This window comes from Salvelinus fontinalis, chromosome 19 (assembly GCF_029448725.1).
Source record: "Salvelinus fontinalis isolate EN_2023a chromosome 19, ASM2944872v1, whole genome shotgun sequence".
Taxonomy (NCBI): domain Eukaryota; kingdom Metazoa; phylum Chordata; class Actinopteri; order Salmoniformes; family Salmonidae; genus Salvelinus; species Salvelinus fontinalis.
The window spans coordinates 26,483,207-26,501,676 of NC_074683.1; the positions used below are offsets into that span (position 1 = coordinate 26,483,207).

Genomic DNA, 18,470 nt, shown 5'->3' on the forward strand with positions numbered 1-18,470 from the left:
CACTGGGAGACGAATTCACCTTTCCTCTAGGACAATAACCTAAAACACAAGGCCAAATGTACCCTGGAGTTGCTTACCAAGACGACATTGAATGTTCCTGAGTGGCCTAGTTACAGTTTTGACTTAAATCGGCTTGAGAATCTATGGCAAGACTTGAAAATGGCTGTCTAACAATGATCAACAAGCAACTTGACAGAGCTTGAAGAATATGTTTTAAAGAATAATGTGCAAATATTGTGCAATCCAGGTGTGCTAAGCTCTTAGAGACCCAGAAAGGCTCACAGCTGCCAAAGGTGATTCTAACATGTATTGACAGGGGGTTGAATACTTATACAATCAAGATATAGTTGTTTTATTTTTCAGGATAAGTCCCTCACTAATTCACTCACTCACTCATTCTGCAGTTGTTATTCCTGTTGGTTGTTTGTATACTTTATTCCTTCTGTCTTTCTCTCTTTCTCGCTAATTCGGAATGTGTATTTTTATTGGCTAATATTCCCTGGCTAATATTCTGAATGTGTATTTTTATTGGCTAATATTCCCTGGCTAATATTCTGAATGTGTATTTTTATTGGCTAATAATCTATGGCTATTCTGAATGTGTGATTTGATTGTCTTTTCAGACCTTCATAAGTGAACCAGAGGGTTCTCGTTAGGCATAATAACAGCAGGTGTTGTACTTGATGATTCTGAGGTAATGACTCTCAAAACCCTGGTTGTCTTCTTTTTATTGGAGGTCAAGCCAAACGTGTCGTCTCTATCCATAGTATACTCCTCTAAATCACTGTTACTTAGCTAGTCGACTGAAAAGGTCCAGGCCAGCCATAGCCAAATGGCTCTTGGTTCTGTCAGAGACAGGAGATGGTGGTTCTCAGCCTCTTGATCCTCCTTGGTTGGACAATGGGTTAATGGGTAGAAATGACCAGACTAGGAAAACTAACACAGATCATACCCACAGGTGCAGATTCAGACCAAGAAGATTGACCTGAGTCACGTGACCTCCAAGTGTGGATCACTGGACAACATCCGCCACCGGCCAGGTAACATACCCGCTCTACCTGTAGACTGTGTATACGGAGGTGCCTTGGAAATCTGATTCCAGCTGCAGCTATGTCTCTTTACACTACAAAAATATGTGTCGTCAAGGGCAAGACGTCTCTTCGACAACGGTTTCAAACTAGTTGTGTAAAAAGGCTCAAAATTGATCTCAATCATAATCCTATTCCCTGTATAATGCACTACTTTTGACCAGAGAACTATGGGTATGGGCTATAGTCAAAATGTGTGCACTATAGGGACGGTGCCATTTGGGATTCTTCCACACAGTGAGAGGATCTAATGTGTGATGCGGAAAAATCCCCCCTGCTCTGAGATAGTGGTGACTGACTACTGTGACAGAGTCCTACAGCGCCATCTCGTGGTCATACTGATTATCAGCTTCTGTCCAATAATAAATTCACACTGCAACACTCACCCTGCATCCTAGAGGTAACGATCAATTTCCGAAGCAACTTTTACATTACATATTAAACTACAGATATATCTGCAGGGTATGGACCCCAGGAAGACTAACTGTAGTCATGGCAACAGCTAATGAGGCTCCTGATAAGGAATAAGGGTCTGCCTAGTCTGTCATATAACCAGTTTGACTAATTATTGATAATAAGTTATAATGATGTATTGGAACAAATGAATGGGAGGATAATACATTCCGTTCTTGAAGTCTCTCTACTTCCTCTCCTCTCTCTCTACCCTCTCCCTCCACTCCAATCCACTAGGGGGAGGTAACGTGCGCATCGAGAGTGTGAAGCTGGACTTTAAAGACAAGGCCCAGCCCAAGGTGGGTTCCCTGGATAATGCACACCACACCCCTGGTGGAGGCCACATTATGGTAAGTCCCATCATACTGTAAACTCATCACAACGAAGATTGCTTGCATCCCAAATGACCGCCTATTCCCTTTAATGGGCCCCATGTGCCCTGGTCAAAAGTAGTGGTCGATAAAGGGAATAAGATGCCATTTGGGATGCAGCCCTGATCAGTTGGACATCAGTCTCAGACAGTCTCCTCCAAGGTTAGCACCCCTCCAACCATCCATATGACGTTTGTGTGTGTATGTATCACCCACCTGTGTGTATCCTCCACCTGTGTGTGTATGTATCACCCACCTGTGTGTATCCTCCACCTGTGTGTGTATGTATCAACCATCTGTGAGTATTCTCCACCTGTGTGTGTATGTATCACCCATCTGTGTGTATCCTCCACCTGTGTGTGTATGTATCACCCATATGTGAGTATCCTCCACCTGTGTGTGTATGTATCACCCATCTGTGTGTATCCTCCACCTGTGTGTGTATGTATCACCCACCTGTGAGTATCCTCCACCTGTGTGTGTATGTATCACCCACCTGTGTGTATCCTCCACCTGTGTGTGTATGTATCACCCACCTGTGTGTATCCTCCACCTGTGTGTGTATGTATCACCCATCTGTGTGTATCCTCCACCTGTGTGTGTATGTATCACCCATATGTGTGTATCCTCCACCTGTGTGTGTATGTATCACCCACCTGTGTGTATCCTCCACCTGTGTGTGTATGTATCAACCATCTGTGTGTGTCCTCCACCTGTGTGTGTATGTATCAACCATCTGTGTGTGTCCTCCACCTGTGTGTGTATGTATCACCCACCTGTGTGTATCCTCCACCTGTGTGTGTATGTATCAACCATCTGTGTGTGTCCTCCACCTGTGTGTGTATGTATCAACCATCTGTGTGTGTCCTCCACCTGTGTGTGTATGTATCAACCATCTGTGTGTATCCTCCACCTGTGTGTGTATGTATCAACGATCTGTGTGTGTCCTCCACCTGTGTGTGTATGTATCAACCATCTGTGTGTGTACCCCTTGCGTATCTCACCCACCCTAACTCCCTATAGATCGAAAGCCACAAGCTGTTGTTCCGTGATACGGCCAAGGCCCGGGTGGACCATGGGGCGGAGATTATTGTGACCCAGTCTCCGGAAATGTGCATGTCAGGGACGGTGTCCCCCCACCGCGACAGCCACCTGTCCTCCTCTGGCAGCATCAACTTGCTGGAGTCTCCACAGCTAGCCACTCTAGCTGAAGACGTCACCGCCGCCCTGGCCAAGCAGGGCTTGTGAGCGCCTTGACCCCCTCAGCCCAGGCACCGGATCTCTTGACCTTCCCCATGCCTCCAGTCCACCCCAGCCCCGGACACCTTCCCCCTGCCTCCAGTCCACCCAAGCCCCGGGACACCTTCACCCTACCTCCAGTCCACCCCAGCTCCGGACACCTTCCCCCTGCCTCCAGTCCTGACCCCCTCAACTTGCCTCAAGTTCAACCTGACCCCAAGCCTTGGACTCCCTCACTTGCTTCTAGTCCAGCCCAAGTTCCCTCATCATGCCTCCACCCAGCCTCCAATCTCCCTCCAGTCCATCCCCAGCCTCGGGTACCGAACAGCCCACACAAATCTCTGCCTCAACCCTGCCTAAACCCCACCCTGCCTCAACCCCACCCTGCCTCAACCCCACTCTGCCTCAACCCCACCCTGCCTCAACCTCACTCTGCCTCAACCCCACTCTGCCTCAACCCCACTCTGCCTCAACCCCACTCTGCCTCAACCCCACTCTGCCCCCCGGACACCTTCTCTATCCAGCCTCTACCCTTCTCTGCTACCTGCCATGCGGTCCATTTCAAACACCCTCACCCCACCATGCCTCCCATCCATCCCAGGCCATGGACACCCTGACCCCACCATGCCTCCCATCCATCCCAGGCCATGGACAACCTGACCCCACCCTGCCTTCTGTCTATTCCAGGCCCTGAACACCCTGAACCCAACCTGCCTCTCGTCCTTTCCAGGCCCTGAACACCCTGAACCCAACCTGCCTCCCGTCCATTCCAGGCCCTGAACACCCTGAACCCAACCTGCCTCCCGTCTATTCCAGGCCCTGAACACCCTGAACCCAACCTGCCTCCCGTCTATTCCAGGCCCTGAACACCCTGAACCCAACCTGCCTCCCGTCTATTCCAGGCCCTGAACACCCTGAACCCAACCTGCCTCCCGTCTATTCCAGGCCCTGGACACCCTGAACCCAACCTGCCTCCCGTCTATTCCAGGCCCTGGACACCCTGAACCCAACCTGCCTCCCGTCTATTCCAGGCCCTGAACACCCTGAACCCAACCTGCCTCCCGTCTATTCCAGGCCCTGAACACCCTGAACCCAACCTGCCTCCCGTCTATTCCAGGCCCTGGACACCCTGAACCCAACCTGCCTCCCGTCTATTCCAGGCCCTGAACACCCTGAACCCAACCTGCCTCCCGTCTATTCCAGGCCCTGAACACCCTGAACCCAACCTGCCTCCCGTCTATTCCAGGCCCTGAACACCCTGAACCCAACCTGCCTCCCGTCTATTCCAGGCCCTGAACACCCTGAACCCAACCTGCCTCCCGTCTATTCCAGGCCCTGGACACCCTGAACCCAACCTGCCTCCCGTCTATTCCAGGCCCTGAACACCCTGAACCCAACCTGCCTCCCGTCTATTCCAGGCCCTGGACACCCTGAACCCAACCTGCCTCCCGTCTATTCCAGGCCCTGAACACCCTGAACCCAACCTGCCTCCCGTCTATTCCAGGCCCTGAACACCCTGAACCCAACCTGCCTCTCGTCCATTCCAGGCCCTGGACACCCTCTTCCCATCTTGCCTTCAGTTCAACCACCCAGGCTCCCTCACCCTGTCCCAGGCCTCTCGTCAACCCCAGCCCAGACGCCCAGACACCCCCCCCCCCCATCCTGCAGCAGCTTCATACTCACCGCCTGATGGAGCTGCCTACCCCACCCTATGTCAACAAGACAAATTAAGAAAAAACAACAACCCTTATGGAACTAGAGACTATTTAGAAAGTACTTTTGATCAATTGTTTGTTGATATTTCCATTCCTAGTACTTGTACTTTTTTTCTCCATCTTTTATCTGGTGTATTTGTTTTAATGCTGCGTATAGATAGATAGATAGATAGATAGATAGATAGATAGATAGATAGATAGATAGATAGATAGATAGATAGATAGATAGATAGTGTCCAAGCACTGACTCAAGATCAGCTGTAGCTCTTTGCACAACATAATCTGGGTATGGGCCAGGTATAGGGTGGGCTGGTCTCTGTTCAGTTCTTAGGAGCAGCCTTTTCTTATACTAAATAGGAAGTCACGTGGCCATGCTCATACAGTACTCTACCTATGCCATGCCGCCAGCACGTCTTGTTTTGCTCAGTAAAGTGCATGGACGCCAGACTCAACATTCACCATACATCAAGCATCCTTGCAGCTAGTCCCAGATCCAATATATAATAAATATATAAACAATATATTGAAAATATGTATAAATATACCAGCTCTTTGTCTTCAACAACATCTCTTCGAAAAATAATTTCAAAAAAGTGATTAGTCCTATAAGTATCTTATACCTGAAAAATTGCATTATTTCAATAACTAGATAATGGTATGATGAGCATGTATTGATTCTAGTTACAAAAAGAGGCTATTTTCTATTTCAAATAAAAGGATTTTAGTAAGTTATTTCCTTAATCATTGGATAGAAAAATGAACACTTCATGTTTTTGTAGATATTAGTTGACTAGTATGTTATGCTTGTTGAAGTAGACTTCAGACAACTGTGCTGGTGTTGCTAAGGAGTACATCTTCCAGGCCTGCTACAGAGTACTAAAGGCCCTGCGAGTGACTAGCGCCCTGTGCTGGGGGTGTACAGTAGTTGTACATCAAGCTGCCTCCCATTACAGAAACAGGAGATAAGCTCCTGCCCCCATGGGCCATTCTGGCTCGGACCAAGCTTACTTTAATTACAGAGAGCTAACCAATGTTACTCTCTCTGGGAGCTGTTCTTCTAAAAGGCTGCTTAGCCAGTCCTAGTTTAGTTTAAGAGGATGCTGCTTTGATTCTCATCTCAAATATCTCCGTTCAAAAGAAACAATGATATAGCTAGGAGCTCACAGAAGCTGTGATCCCAATCCATTCACCATGCCAGCAATAGGCATTGGATGGCTGTAAGATATTTTAGTCCATAGTGTTCGATGAACACCCCAAGGCTCTCAGAGCAGGCTGAGATTGAACTCACGAGGGCTTGCAGTTGTCTGAACCATATTGTGGATGAAGCTATTATTTAAAGATTACATTTACAAAGCAGCTGTGGAACTCTGGACCCTGTGTCCCTACAGTTCACTTCTGGATGCTAGGTTTGTTTTGTGTAAAACATTTAGGGGGGGAAGAGAAATAAAACTACATTTCATAAAAACAAACTTTTAAAAAAGGAAACTCAACAAGTCATGTTGCATCTGTTTGATAAAGTGTTCCTCTATATTTTTTCTGTCGCTATTTTGTGGTATTTATTCCTCCTTCTTTTAGTATTAATGTTTGCTTCTGTGTTCTTTCTGCACCACCCTATCCCCTACCCCCTAATCCCTGATCCCCTAACCTCTACCCCAACCTATAGCAACTGTAAATGTAATTCAAAGTAGATGTACGCAGTTTTTCTCCTGTTGATATGATACTGATAACAAAATGCTCTTAACAATTAAAGACAATAAAGACAATGAAAACACTCTGGTCGTGAGTATTTCCAAACTTTTTGGAGATTATGGTTACCACCTATAATGTTGTGTGGGGGATCTATACTTAAAGAAAGAGATTCAAGCATGTTTTAAAAATATTTTAATCATTCTTTCAGAGGCAACAAGAATATGAACATTTAGGCTGCTGGGCCACCACCAGTGTTTGTCTGTTTTAACCTCTCCCCTATAGATACACTAAGGATGAGTCCCAAATGGCACCCTATTGGGCTCTAGTCAAAAGTAGTGCACTATATAGGGATTAGAGTGTTATTTGGGACACCGTCTCACTCTCCACGCTCTCCCGCAGAGCAAAGAATAAGAGCCGCGACACCGGAGGGTTTTTGAAAAGTTTATTTCGTGAAATAGCGGAGGAGAAAAATTAATTAAGACATAGGGGAGAGTGAGTTTTGATGGCCAGTCTAGAGCAAAGCCAGTCACCTCTACTGGCCCAATCCAGGCAGCAAGTAAGGGATGGAATGGGTAGCTCCTCCCTACCCCCTTCCCTTCACCGACCCATGGTGGAGAGGCATACCCCGCCAAGATGGCGGGGTATGGCGGGGTACAAGACAACAAGAACATCTGCTGGTTGGTGGTTGAAAAAAAGGACAGCTTCTAATGGAGGAGAATAGATAGCAGAGAGTCGAAGGTCGGAGTCAGACCAAAAAAAAAGAATGAAAAAAAAAAATGGTTTAGAAATGACATCTCATAGTCCTTTATCCCCCTGTCTGTTTCTCAGGTGGTGGTTGACTAACAGTGGGGACTGGATGTCCTGACACCATTGGGTCTGCAGATAACACTTTAGCTTCCTCGTTAGCCACTGCAGCCGGAGGATCCTTAAATAGACATGATGTGCTTGACAAAGGCTGTAGGGGTGAGGGGGAGGGAGGAGTGAGGGGAGGAGGAGGGGTGTGGAAGGAGAGTGAGGGAGGTGTGAGGGGAGGTAGAGGGAGGATGAGGTAGGGGAGAGAGGGAGGGAGAGGAGAGGAGAGGAAGGGAGGGGTGAGAAGGAGGTAGGCAGGGGGTCACAGGGGAATTAAAAAGGAGAGAAAGAGGAGTGAGCTAGTGAAGCATTTGATCTAAATTTAAAAACAAAAACATCATACAAATCTAGAACTACAGTATAATCTGAAATGTGACTCTAATGTATGTACATTAGGTCCGATTGAGACGTAGGACATTTACGCCTTTCCTACGCACTTCTCAGTAGTTGGTATTCACTCTACAGGTGTGTCTACCTTGAGCACACTGAATAACAGATTTATTTGTGGAATTTTCATTCAATAGGGCTCACAGTACATTTATCTTAAGCCATTCCTTTAATTACGGTGTTCCTTTCATTCAAATTTTGTCGACAGATTGAACGGAATAAATACATTGAGAGAACGGGTTCAGAATATAGGGATCAATGAAAGAAATCCATCTAAATATATGCATATATGTCTCTGTTTCAGCACCAACTGGTAGATTTTTTAATATTTTTAACTCCAATCTTGTCAATTATTTAGGCACATTTTAGAGTTAGGAAAGTATGCATGAATCATACACACACAAAAGTGGCGCAGTGGTCTAAGGCACTGCATCTCAGTGCTAGAGGCGTCACTACAGACCCTAGTTCAATTCCAGGCTGTATCACAACTGGCCATGACTGAGAGTCCCATAGAGCAGCGCACAATTGGCCCAGCGTCATCTGGGTTAGGGTTTGGCCGGGGTAGGCCATCATTGTAAATATGAATTTGTTCTTAACTGACTTGCATAGTTAAATAAAGGTAAAATAAACTAAAAAAATACAGTGGTTTGATTCATCCAGAAAGTTCAATCCATGAAATATTGGAAGGAGAGAAAAGTATACAATAGCAGTTGAACAGTAGTCCTATAAATCTACCCTAATAATCCTCACTAATCATGTGATGACAATGATCCAGTCATTGTGAACTGTGTGCCAGGCTCCAGGTTTAAACTGCTACCTACGGTCTGCGTTCCATAATGATTCAAATAGAATGCATGTCCCAAGTTATTGCAGAACTTGTAATATGATCCACTATCAGTGGCAACCTGTCATTCAGGGCAGGTGGGGCTCTGTTGTAATTCATTCTTTACATGTTTTTTTTCTTCATCATATTTTAAAAAACTTGTAGGAAATACGTGTTATGACGCTGGGTGTCAAGTAAAGTGTTACCAAACGTTCTACAAATCATAAATCAACTCGGAAGATTTGGCGCTATACTGTAATTTGCGCATGGCTACAGAAGCCTATAGCTGGGGTCTCCTCCAAATGTCATCCCTGTAAGTTATAAGGACAGCATTAAATAAACCTCAGTGTGGAAAAGGTGATATGTTGATATGCTTCAGTTTGCTGCCATATGACCACAGAATGTGCATGGAGAATGGTGTTACAGAATGTGTGTGGAGAATGGTGTTACAGAATGTGTGTGGAGAATGGTGTTACAGAATGTGCATGGAGATTGTTGTTACAGAATGTGCGTGGAGAATGGTGTTACAGAATGTGTGTGGAGAATGGTGTTACAGAATGTGTGTGGAGAATGGTGTTACAGAATGTGCGTGGAGAATGGTGCTACAGCATGTGCGTGGAGAATGGCGTTACAGAATGTGCGTGGAGAATGGTGTTACAGAATGTGCGTGGAGAATGGCGTTACAGAATGTGCGTGGAGAATGCCGTTACAGAATGTGCGTGGAGAATGGCGTTACAGAATGTGCGTGGAGAATGGTGTTACAGAATGTGCGTGGAGAATGGCGTTACAGAATGTGCGTGGAGAATGGTGTTACAGAATGTGCGTGGAGAATGGCGTTACAGAATGTGCGTGGAGAATGATGTTACAGAATGTGCGTGGAGAATGGCGTTACAGAATGTGCGTGGAGAATGGCGTTACAGAATGTGCGTGGAGAATGATGTTACAGAATGTGCGTGGAGAATGGCATTACAGAATGTGCGTGGAGAATGGCGTTACAGAATGTGCGTGGAGAATGGTGTTACAGAATGTGCGTGGAGAATGGTGTTACAGAATGTGCGTGGAAAATGGTGTTACAGAATGTGCGTGGAGAATGGCGTTACAGAATGTGCATGGAGAATGGAGTTACAGAATGTGCGTGGAGAATGGTGTTATTTCTATCAACTACAAAAGAAAGTAAATGCTGTTCCATTTATTTGAACCGTTTCTCAACCTTATTCTTCGCGCGTAAAGGTGGTGGAATTATGAGGGAATGAAGTCAAGGTCAGAATATGGCTGTATTCGCCACACCTTCATTTCTTTGATCTCCACCCCAAATGAATAGCGGGCGAATAGCATGCTATTCTCATGCTGAAATTCAAGGTCAGAATATGCATAGACAGATAAGTGCATAAAAATGTAATTACTTCCATTTATGCCGTTTAACTCGGGTCAGAATTCCCACCTATTGGTCCTGGTATCAAGTAGTACACTTTGAGCGATTCTCATATGTCAAAAGCAATGTTCAAAGTGCAAAAATTACAATAAACCATATGATAATTTGTCATCGTGATTTAATTTAACTTTTTATCAACAATCTGCCTGATAAGGTGGCAATTACTTAACTAGTGTTTAGTAAACTGAGCAATACATAAATAGTCACCTACTTATAATGCACATTGTTGAAGACAAGTTTCAAATCAAATCACGCTGACAGATTATAATGAGGTTAATGGCAATATTTGCACCTTGCATATTGCCTTTGCACTACGAAAATGGGTACCATTTGCGACGTGACCTAAGACTTAGAAGACTTGAAGGCTTACCTTCAAAGTTGATACTGCCGTTCTCATCCTCCTGTCCTTGCATGAGGGCATCAATCTCAGCCTCGGTCATCTTCTCACCTAGAGGGAGGGAGAGGTGAGAGAGGCCAGGTCATCAGTTGGTCTGGTGTCATACACACACGCACACGCACACGCACGCACTTCATGTTACAACTAAGCCTGGGGGGCCACTCACCCAGTGTTCCAAGGACAATACGCAGCTCAGCCCCCATCACGGTGCCATTGCCCTCCTTGTCAAAGACGCGCAGACCTTCAACGTAGTCATCAAAAGTTCCCTTGTTTGGGTCATTTACGATGTGCTGGAGCATGGGAAGGAAGGCCTCAAACTCTAATCTCTTGCCGGCCATGTCTGTGGGCAGCCAGAGTGAGAGGAAATGCATTAGAAGTATACAGTATGCTCCGAGGTTAAATTTTCCCTAGGCACAGATCTAGGATCAGCTTTTCCCTCTCCCAATCCTAACCTTAACCATTAGTCGGGAATATGCTAAATTGACTCCAGATCAGTGTGTAGGGGCAACTTCACCCTGGTCCTTACCATACAGTACACTACTAATAATAATAAATAATAATAATAGCTCCTGTACACACAGATTTACTACATACAATGCATTTGTAGACACATACATAGTGAAATAACAGAAAGGTATATCACGCTTCACAATGTCAGGTTTTGTAACCCAAAATACTTCAAAGGCCTCTTGTAGCAACTCAGCTACACCACCAATGGAGGGATATGTCCATCATGACAGGTTCTGAATTGTTACAATGTGCTATAGAAGGGAGCAGACAATTGCCAAGGTGTGGTCACTTATGTGTAAATGTCCTCCCCCCTAGTGTGCTATATTAGGACAAATTCAACTATGAAGGACTGAGGGTCTAAAGTAGTGTACACAGAGTCAGTATTAAGGAAAGTGTGTGTGTGTGTACGTGTGTGTATGTGCGCTTGTGCTTCCTTGTACTGTTTCCGTATGTGTGTGTGTGTATGTGTGTGTGCCTGTGCTTGTGTGTCCTTGTATCACTTTGCATATGTGTGTGTGCGTGTGTGTGCCTTACCCTCATCGGAAGGGTTGCCCAGGACTTTGCGTATGTGTGTGTCTTACCCTCATCGGAAGGGTTGCCCAGGACTTTGCGTATGTGTGTGTCTTACCCTCATCGGAAGGGTTGCCCAGGACTTTGCGCACCTCCTTGTTGGTGGGGTTCTGTCCCAGGGCGCGCATAATATCAGCCACCTGGTTGTAAGCCACCTTTGCGTCACCCACCCTGTCGAAGAGACCGAAAGCCTCCTTGTAGTCTGTGGTGAGGTGAGGTGAGAGGAGAGAGAGAAGAAGAGAGAGGGATGAGAGAGAGAGAGGAAGGGTTTTATTATCCTCAGAATGCCTGGGCTAGTGGCCAACAGAAGCTATGATAACATACCTAGAGATCTATGAAATGAACATGCACACCACTTTGGTGTTTCGTTTTTTTTGCAGGGATTATTGTGAATATCTCAATTGAATGATGCGAGCTTCGCCCTATCCATTTCAATTTTGTAACTTGATGTAGAATTACCATCTGTTAATATTTTTATTTTATTTTATTTAACCTTTAATTATCCTCACTGCAAATTCTCCACTGTTAACAATAAACAAAAATAATTAACACAGAGTGTTTAATCAACATTGAAAGTGTTGAGTCTGTGGACCCATATAAAGAGAAAGGAAAGATACCTAGTCAGTTGTACAACTGAATGCATTCACCCGAAATGTGTCTTCCACATTTAACCCAACATAAAGACACTGGAACAGTGTTAAACTTAAAGGGACATTTCTAAATTGTTCAACTTCATATTCATAATTTTCAGTACCACCCCAACATCAAAACATGTGAAAATTGTGTGTTTCTATGTTATGTAGTAATAAAATAGAGGAAGATAAGTGTTTCCAATGACATCATCAACTAATTAGTAGGTTGGTTAAAATCACATGATGCACACCAATTATGTCACTGGAAACACTTACACTATCTTCCTCTTTCTTTTTTATTACAAAACATAGAAATGTGCAATTTTCACATATGTTGATGTTGGGGAGGTGCTGGAGATGATGAATATGAGGTTCCTTAAACACAGTACCATATCTATTTCATGAGGGTTGTACGTATTTCATGGGTTGAACTTACAAAAGTGTTTGTTCTTCACTGGTTAACCTGTTTTTTTGTTGTTGTTGGCAACAGGTCACAAATATTGCTGCTGTGATGGCACACTGTGGTACTTTACCCAATAGATATGAGAGTTTATCAAAATCAAAAATGTAATTTGTTTTCGAATTCTTTGTGGATCAGTGTAATCTGAGGGAAATATGTCTCTAACATGGTCATACATATGGCAGGAGTTTAAGAAGTGCAGCTCATAAATGTAAAAAAGCTGTTAACGATCTGATAGACAAGGCAAGAAGGGTCTTCTACACGATCAAAAGGAACATAAAATTCGACATACCAATTAGGATCTGGCTAAAAATACTTGAATCCCAAAAACTATCTAGGTGCTCCTGTAGGCCCTCTTGGTTGGTGACAAAAGCACCAGATCAACAGAAAACAGTAGACATTTGACTTCAGATTCTAGTAGGGTGAGGCAGGGTGCTGCAGACTGTTCTAGTGCCCTTGCCAATTCTCTCTCTCTCTCTCTCTCTCTCTCTCTCTCTCTCTCTCCTCTCTCTCTCTCTCTCTCTCTCTCTCTCTCTCTCCTCTCTCCTCTCTCTCTCTTCCTCTCTCCTCTCTCTCTCTCTCTCTCTCTCTCTGTCTCTCTCTCTCTCTCTCTGTCTCTCTCTCTCTCTCTCTCTCTCTCTCTCTCTCTCTCTCTCTCCTCTCTCCTCTCTCTCCTCTCTCTCTCTCTCTCTCTCTCTCTCTCTCTCTCTCTCTCTCTCTCTCTCTCCTCTCTCTCTCTCTCTCTCTCTCTCTCTCTCTCTCTCTCTCTCTCTCTCTCTCTCTCTCTCTCTCTCTCTCTCTCTCTCTCTCTCTCTCTCTCTCTCTCTCTCTCTCTCATACTCACACTCACACTCACTCACTCACTCACTCTCGCCGACCAGGAGCCGACTTGGAATCGATACTGAAGAGAGAATATGAGCTCCACTCCTTTAGAAGGCAATGCTGTGAGTGGACTGACACAAATAAACCAAGAGAATGTTGACCGTGGCTTAAACAACTCCCGGCTGACGCGATGACTGCGCGGGCCTATTGCTTGCTCATAATGAGCTAGACTTTATCAAAGGGTGACAATATAAGACACGGATGCGTTTAATTGTTTGACATTTAGAATGTCTACGAGAATGGAGTTAAAAATGGGATTCCTATGTGTGTTATTAGGCCTATGGATAAAGGTGTTTTAGATGGTCCATATTCCCCAACAACTTTAAAGACCTATGCCAGTTATCTGTCCACATGATGTTGTCAATCAGTGAATGTGTTCAACGAATACTATGTAATACTAGGATATCATCCCCTACTATGGGTTCACTTTGACAGCAGCTAACTAGACTTCATGTTATAACATTATAACTCATTGTGACAGATTAGAACATTTTATAACAGGTCAAGTGGTGTCCTAATCTGTGGTCCAAACATATTTTCGATTTAATTTAATAGTTTTCTTGTTCGTTCATATTAACTAGCTAATGTATAATTATTTTTGACCAGTGTTCATTTAGGCATAATGCTTTTGCATTAAGGTTCATACGGAGGGGTCAACCGTGTCCAAAGAACCTTAGAGGCTGACCACTGCAATTTTGGAAAATGTATTGAAAATGTCTTCAGGTGCATGTAATTTGAGAATGTTCACCTCTATAGGAAATATTACATTGTAAATGCACTCCAGAAGTTGTTTAAAGTTACAAGTTATTTGTTTTAGTCAGATCGGAAGTAAGCCTAGCTGAAATAGTGCTATTGCATTTTTTCACCCATCTTTGTATTTGTTATCTTTGTAAACACTACTTAGTCCGGGTTTAGTATTAGTAGGCTAACATTGAGATAGAAATCGGAGTGGCAGCTAATCCATGTTTTAAAAGGACCTAGAGTGGATTTATTTTAGTGTTTTTTATTAGGAGTCAGAGGTGCAGTACTACTAGAAATTGTTCAAATACTTTGAGTGTTTGCCTGCCTGGGGTGCCAGGTGAGCAAGGTTTTCGGATTTCAGTTCTGCAATTATTCTATTGGTCCATTAAACCAGGCAAGCTCAATCCAGCTCAGATAAAGCATTTGAACCCAGGTCTGGGAAGGTGCAGTGATAATGATCTGTTTTACAGTATTGTTACTGATTACGTTTTGATAGTGACATCTGATATCTATTTTTTATTTTTATTTTACAGGACACGGATTTAGCCTAGTCTTGGCCTAAGAAACACTTTCAACTGAGAATCTCCATTGATCATGGTTTTTAGACTGGGACTAGGCTTAATCTGTGTCCGGGAAACTGGCCCTTAGTAATTTGGTTTAGTAAACTTACCCTCCTGCTGGTCGGGAGTGAACTCCACCTATAGAGGGCAGCAGAGAACAACAGTCAGAACATTGAAAGAAAGTGGGGCCTACTTTCGAACATTTAGAGCCAATGAAGTAATTCCATTTAGGCACAATTCTACCGTAGCCCCTGTCTGCTTTCAGATCTGAGACGTTCTATGGATTTAAACCCTGCTGTTACACTGTCTAGGGAAATTGTTGAGTAGCCTCGACTACAGCCTTTCTATTTCACCCCAGAACAGTTTCTCTCCTAAACCGGATTCTGGAATGAGATTCTTGGAACCGCAAGACTACCAGCGTAGTAGGCTACCTCCACCAAGACAACCAGTGTAGTAGGCTACCTCCACCAAGACTACCAGTGTAGTAGACTACCTCCACCAAGACTACCAGCGTAGTAGGCTACCTCCACCAAGACAACCAGTGTAGTAGGCTACCTCCACCAAGACTACCAGCGTAGTAGGCTACCTCCACCAAGACAACCAGTGTAGTAGGCTACCTCCACCAAGACTACCAGTGTAGTAGGCTACCTCCACCAAGACAACCAGTGTAGTAGGCTACCTCCACCAAGACAACCAGTGTAGTAGGCTACCTCCACCAAGACTACCAGTGTAGTATGTTACCTCCACCAAGACTACCAGTGTAGTAGGCTACCTCCACCAAGACTACCAGTGTAGTATGTTACCTCCACCAAGACTACCAGTGTAGTAGGCTACCTCCACCAAGACTACCAGTGTAGTTGGCTACCTCCACCAAGACTATCAGTGTAGTAGGCTACCTCCACCAAGACTACCAGTGTAGTAGGCTACCTCCACCAAGACTACCAGTGTAGTAGGCTACCTCCACCAAGACAACCAGTATAGTAGGCTACCTCCACCAAGACTACTTCCAGGCCCAGATAATGACTTGCAGGGTGTTTGGGATGACTCCTTACTATTTTACAGTCCATCTCAAACACTAATGAATCAGAGTGCCATAAGAAGGGGATGAGGTTTTGGGAGCAACAGTCTTGCAGTTTTACTTTAGGTCTCATACTACCTAAACTGTAAGGACGTGGACTGTTGGGGTAGGCCTGGGCCATACACAAGAGGCTCACTACCTTAAGAGCAAACAGGTACAACTTTTAAGTGATTATGTAGCTGTGGATTTTCTCCAGACTCCTCACAGTGTAGAGCAAATTAGACAGTCAGTTTGCAAATGAGAAAGTGAAGAAGGTACATATAGCCTAATATGCATATATCTCTTTGTATTATGTATAATGGACCAATACTGGTTGTATTGTAGCCTACTTCATAATTTGGATGTTTATTTTGACAGTTGGATTCAAAATTGGGCATATACATCGAAACCACCACATCAGATAAGCATAAAAAAAAAAAAAAGGTAAAACGTTTTGCTCCCATCAGCTCATCAATCACGGAAGAAACACTACCCCCTATCAATCCTCGAGACAAAATTAGCTCCACAGCTATACTCCTACGATGGCACTCGATCTTGGAGGTCCATCTTTAGATACTTTAACATGTCCACATTTGGTGACAAGTTCCATTGCAGTTTCACCTTGTCACAAACTCCTTCAGCCTATCAAGGAACCCGAGGGGCATATGGGGCGTGGTTTAGGTGAGCGAGCAGCATCTCTCCGCAGCTATCCGAGGTACTGATGTCTTAACACTTTCAATTCTGCTTCAGAACTAGGTCCGTGGGTCCAAGCGTGCTCTTGCCATTTCGCTATCGCTTGTCAAATATGGTTATAATAATAGGCTACAGTATGGAAAATACATGCCAAAATAATCCCAACCTAATGTTTTGTCCAAATACAACACCACTTTTATTTAAGCTATTCCAGAACTGTGGTAACTCCACAAGTTGAAATAGGTACCCTAGGCCTACTCATCAAACATAATAAGTAGCCTAACAGTTGCCTACGATATCCAAACGGCACACAAATAGATAGGTAGTCTTTCACATTTAAACTGAATAGAGTTTCACATTCTCGCATAAATGTGCAGCCTAGTCCTATATGGCTGCATCATCAGCATGTATCGAGAATGGCCCTTCACTGACAACCATTCCCTAACTTGTACCTAACTTCAGCAAAACACACTGCAATGACCAACCAGGCCAAATACCACGGAACTTAAACAACGGAAAGACTAAAGGAGCATAGCAAATAATAAATCTTTGTAGCCTAACTATTTACATTATGTTGTGACTCAGGAAATAATAATTCAAACTTGTATTTTGCAGACAGACAAAGAAGCCAGGCTAGAGGGATAGAGGGAGGATGCAGGGCAAAGGCTAGAGGAGGTAGGGAAATGCAGAACATAGTTACCTTGACTGTGGACAAGTCGAGTGGAGGGGGGGCGGCCACCACCTCAGGCTCGGGTGCGGGTGCAGCTGCCTTTGCCGGCTCGGCTTTCTTGGCGGGTGCCGCCTTAGCGTCCTTCTTGGGTGCCATTTTAGCAGATAGTAAATTAGTTAGCTACTTCACCGGTAATACAGGCAGACAGTTCCCGCATAAGCTTGGAGGAGACTCAGAGCATCAAGGGTGGGTCTGGGCATATATATATATGATAATATTTTACACAGCACCCTCGTCAATGTAGCTCAAGGGACCGGATTGGACAGCCCAGGAGACGGGTGGGGGGTTGTTCCATACATGGAATATAGGGACTCCCCATCTAAGTCGCGGTCGGGGCTGAGCGTCAGAAGATGTTAACTTAAAACAGCACAAGCTGTGTAAAAAAATACATAAATGGGAAACGGTGATTGAGGTCGTCCGAGGTCACCCAGTGACAGCCGCCCGGTAACAGTATCCTGATTTATACTTTCACTGTTTTTTTCCGGCTGAGCCAAAGAATGCATCAGTCTTCTGTGAGTGTGATGACACAACATCGCGCATCATCTTTCCCATTTCCTCTCGGTATGAAGAAGTTTATTTATGGGGCTATCAGTAAGATAGTTCAGTTTTCAATATTCAGAAATTGTAGCCAAAGCGTTCTATTTTTCTAGTCAAATGTGGGTTAGCAGCATGCAGTGATATATAATAGGATATAATATAAGAAGTAGAGAATAACAGATCTTGGAAATACAACTGCTTTAAATTTGGTCTATTTCTGATGTCGATGCCCTCGTTCTGTTATGACTTCTAGTGTAGCCTAGGCTAGGCTACTTTCATCACTTTAGACAAAATGTAAAACCGGAATGTATATGTCTACTTGCTCTCTCTCTAGATGGGATACAGCTTTTCTTTGTTTGTTTTTTTGCATTTTAGCTAACCCTAACCCTTTCATAACCTTTACCTAATTATTCTAACCTGCTGCATAAATTCAACTTAACCTGATCCAAAAAGTCAATGTTGACAAAAGCTGTATCCTTTCTAGACAAAACCCTCTCGCCCTCACGCACGCACAGAAACACGCACACACAGTTAGAGACATACAATCACACAGTGGGTGACGTCTTATACTGTATCTCTCTATGATGGACAGTGAAATCATATCTTCACTGTCGCGATCCATGGGTTATTGAAATGATCATGTGAAGGCGTT

The 18,470-nt window shown here is 44.4% G+C and overlaps 3 protein-coding genes across 25 annotated transcripts in view; 2 read left to right on the top strand and 1 right to left on the bottom strand.

Moving 5' to 3' along the window:
* LOC129816562 (microtubule-associated protein 2-like) overlaps window positions 1-6,638 on the top strand; it is a 192,540-nt gene extending 185,902 nt beyond the window's left edge. For 11 of the 23 annotated variants that reach the window (XM_055871152.1, XM_055871158.1, XM_055871165.1 and 8 more), the window contains 3 exons: window positions 959-1,040; window positions 1,779-1,891; window positions 2,936-3,169. In XM_055871152.1, coding sequence (XP_055727127.1) covers window positions 959-1,040; window positions 1,779-1,891; window positions 2,936-3,160 — 420 coding nt within the window. In that variant the 3' untranslated portion in view covers window positions 3,161-3,169. Of the gene's footprint in view, window positions 1-958; window positions 1,041-1,778; window positions 1,892-2,935; window positions 3,815-3,838 lie in introns of those variants that run through there. The other 12 variants (XM_055871171.1, XM_055871173.1, XM_055871176.1 and 9 more) reach the window with 8 other exon arrangements.
* Window positions 3,208-3,858, top strand: LOC129816566 (uncharacterized). The gene is made up of 2 exons (XM_055871181.1): window positions 3,208-3,764; window positions 3,808-3,858. Exons 1-2 carry the CDS (start codon window positions 3,208-3,210, stop codon window positions 3,809-3,811), a joined length of 561 nt encoding a protein of 186 aa, XP_055727156.1. The 3' UTR covers window positions 3,812-3,858.
* A 345-nt stretch (window positions 6,639-6,983) lies between the features above and the next one.
* LOC129816565 (myosin light chain 1, skeletal muscle isoform-like) lies at window positions 6,984-17,466 on the bottom strand. Its single transcript, XM_055871180.1, has 6 exons — window positions 17,252-17,466; window positions 14,912-14,939; window positions 11,585-11,728; window positions 10,613-10,786; window positions 10,420-10,497; window positions 6,984-7,510 (listed from the first exon to the last, which is right to left on the bottom strand). Exons 1-6 carry the CDS (start codon window positions 17,375-17,377, stop codon window positions 7,482-7,484), a joined length of 579 nt encoding a protein of 192 aa, XP_055727155.1. The 5' UTR covers window positions 17,378-17,466; the 3' UTR covers window positions 6,984-7,481.
* Window positions 17,467-18,470: the final 1,004 nt, after the last annotated feature.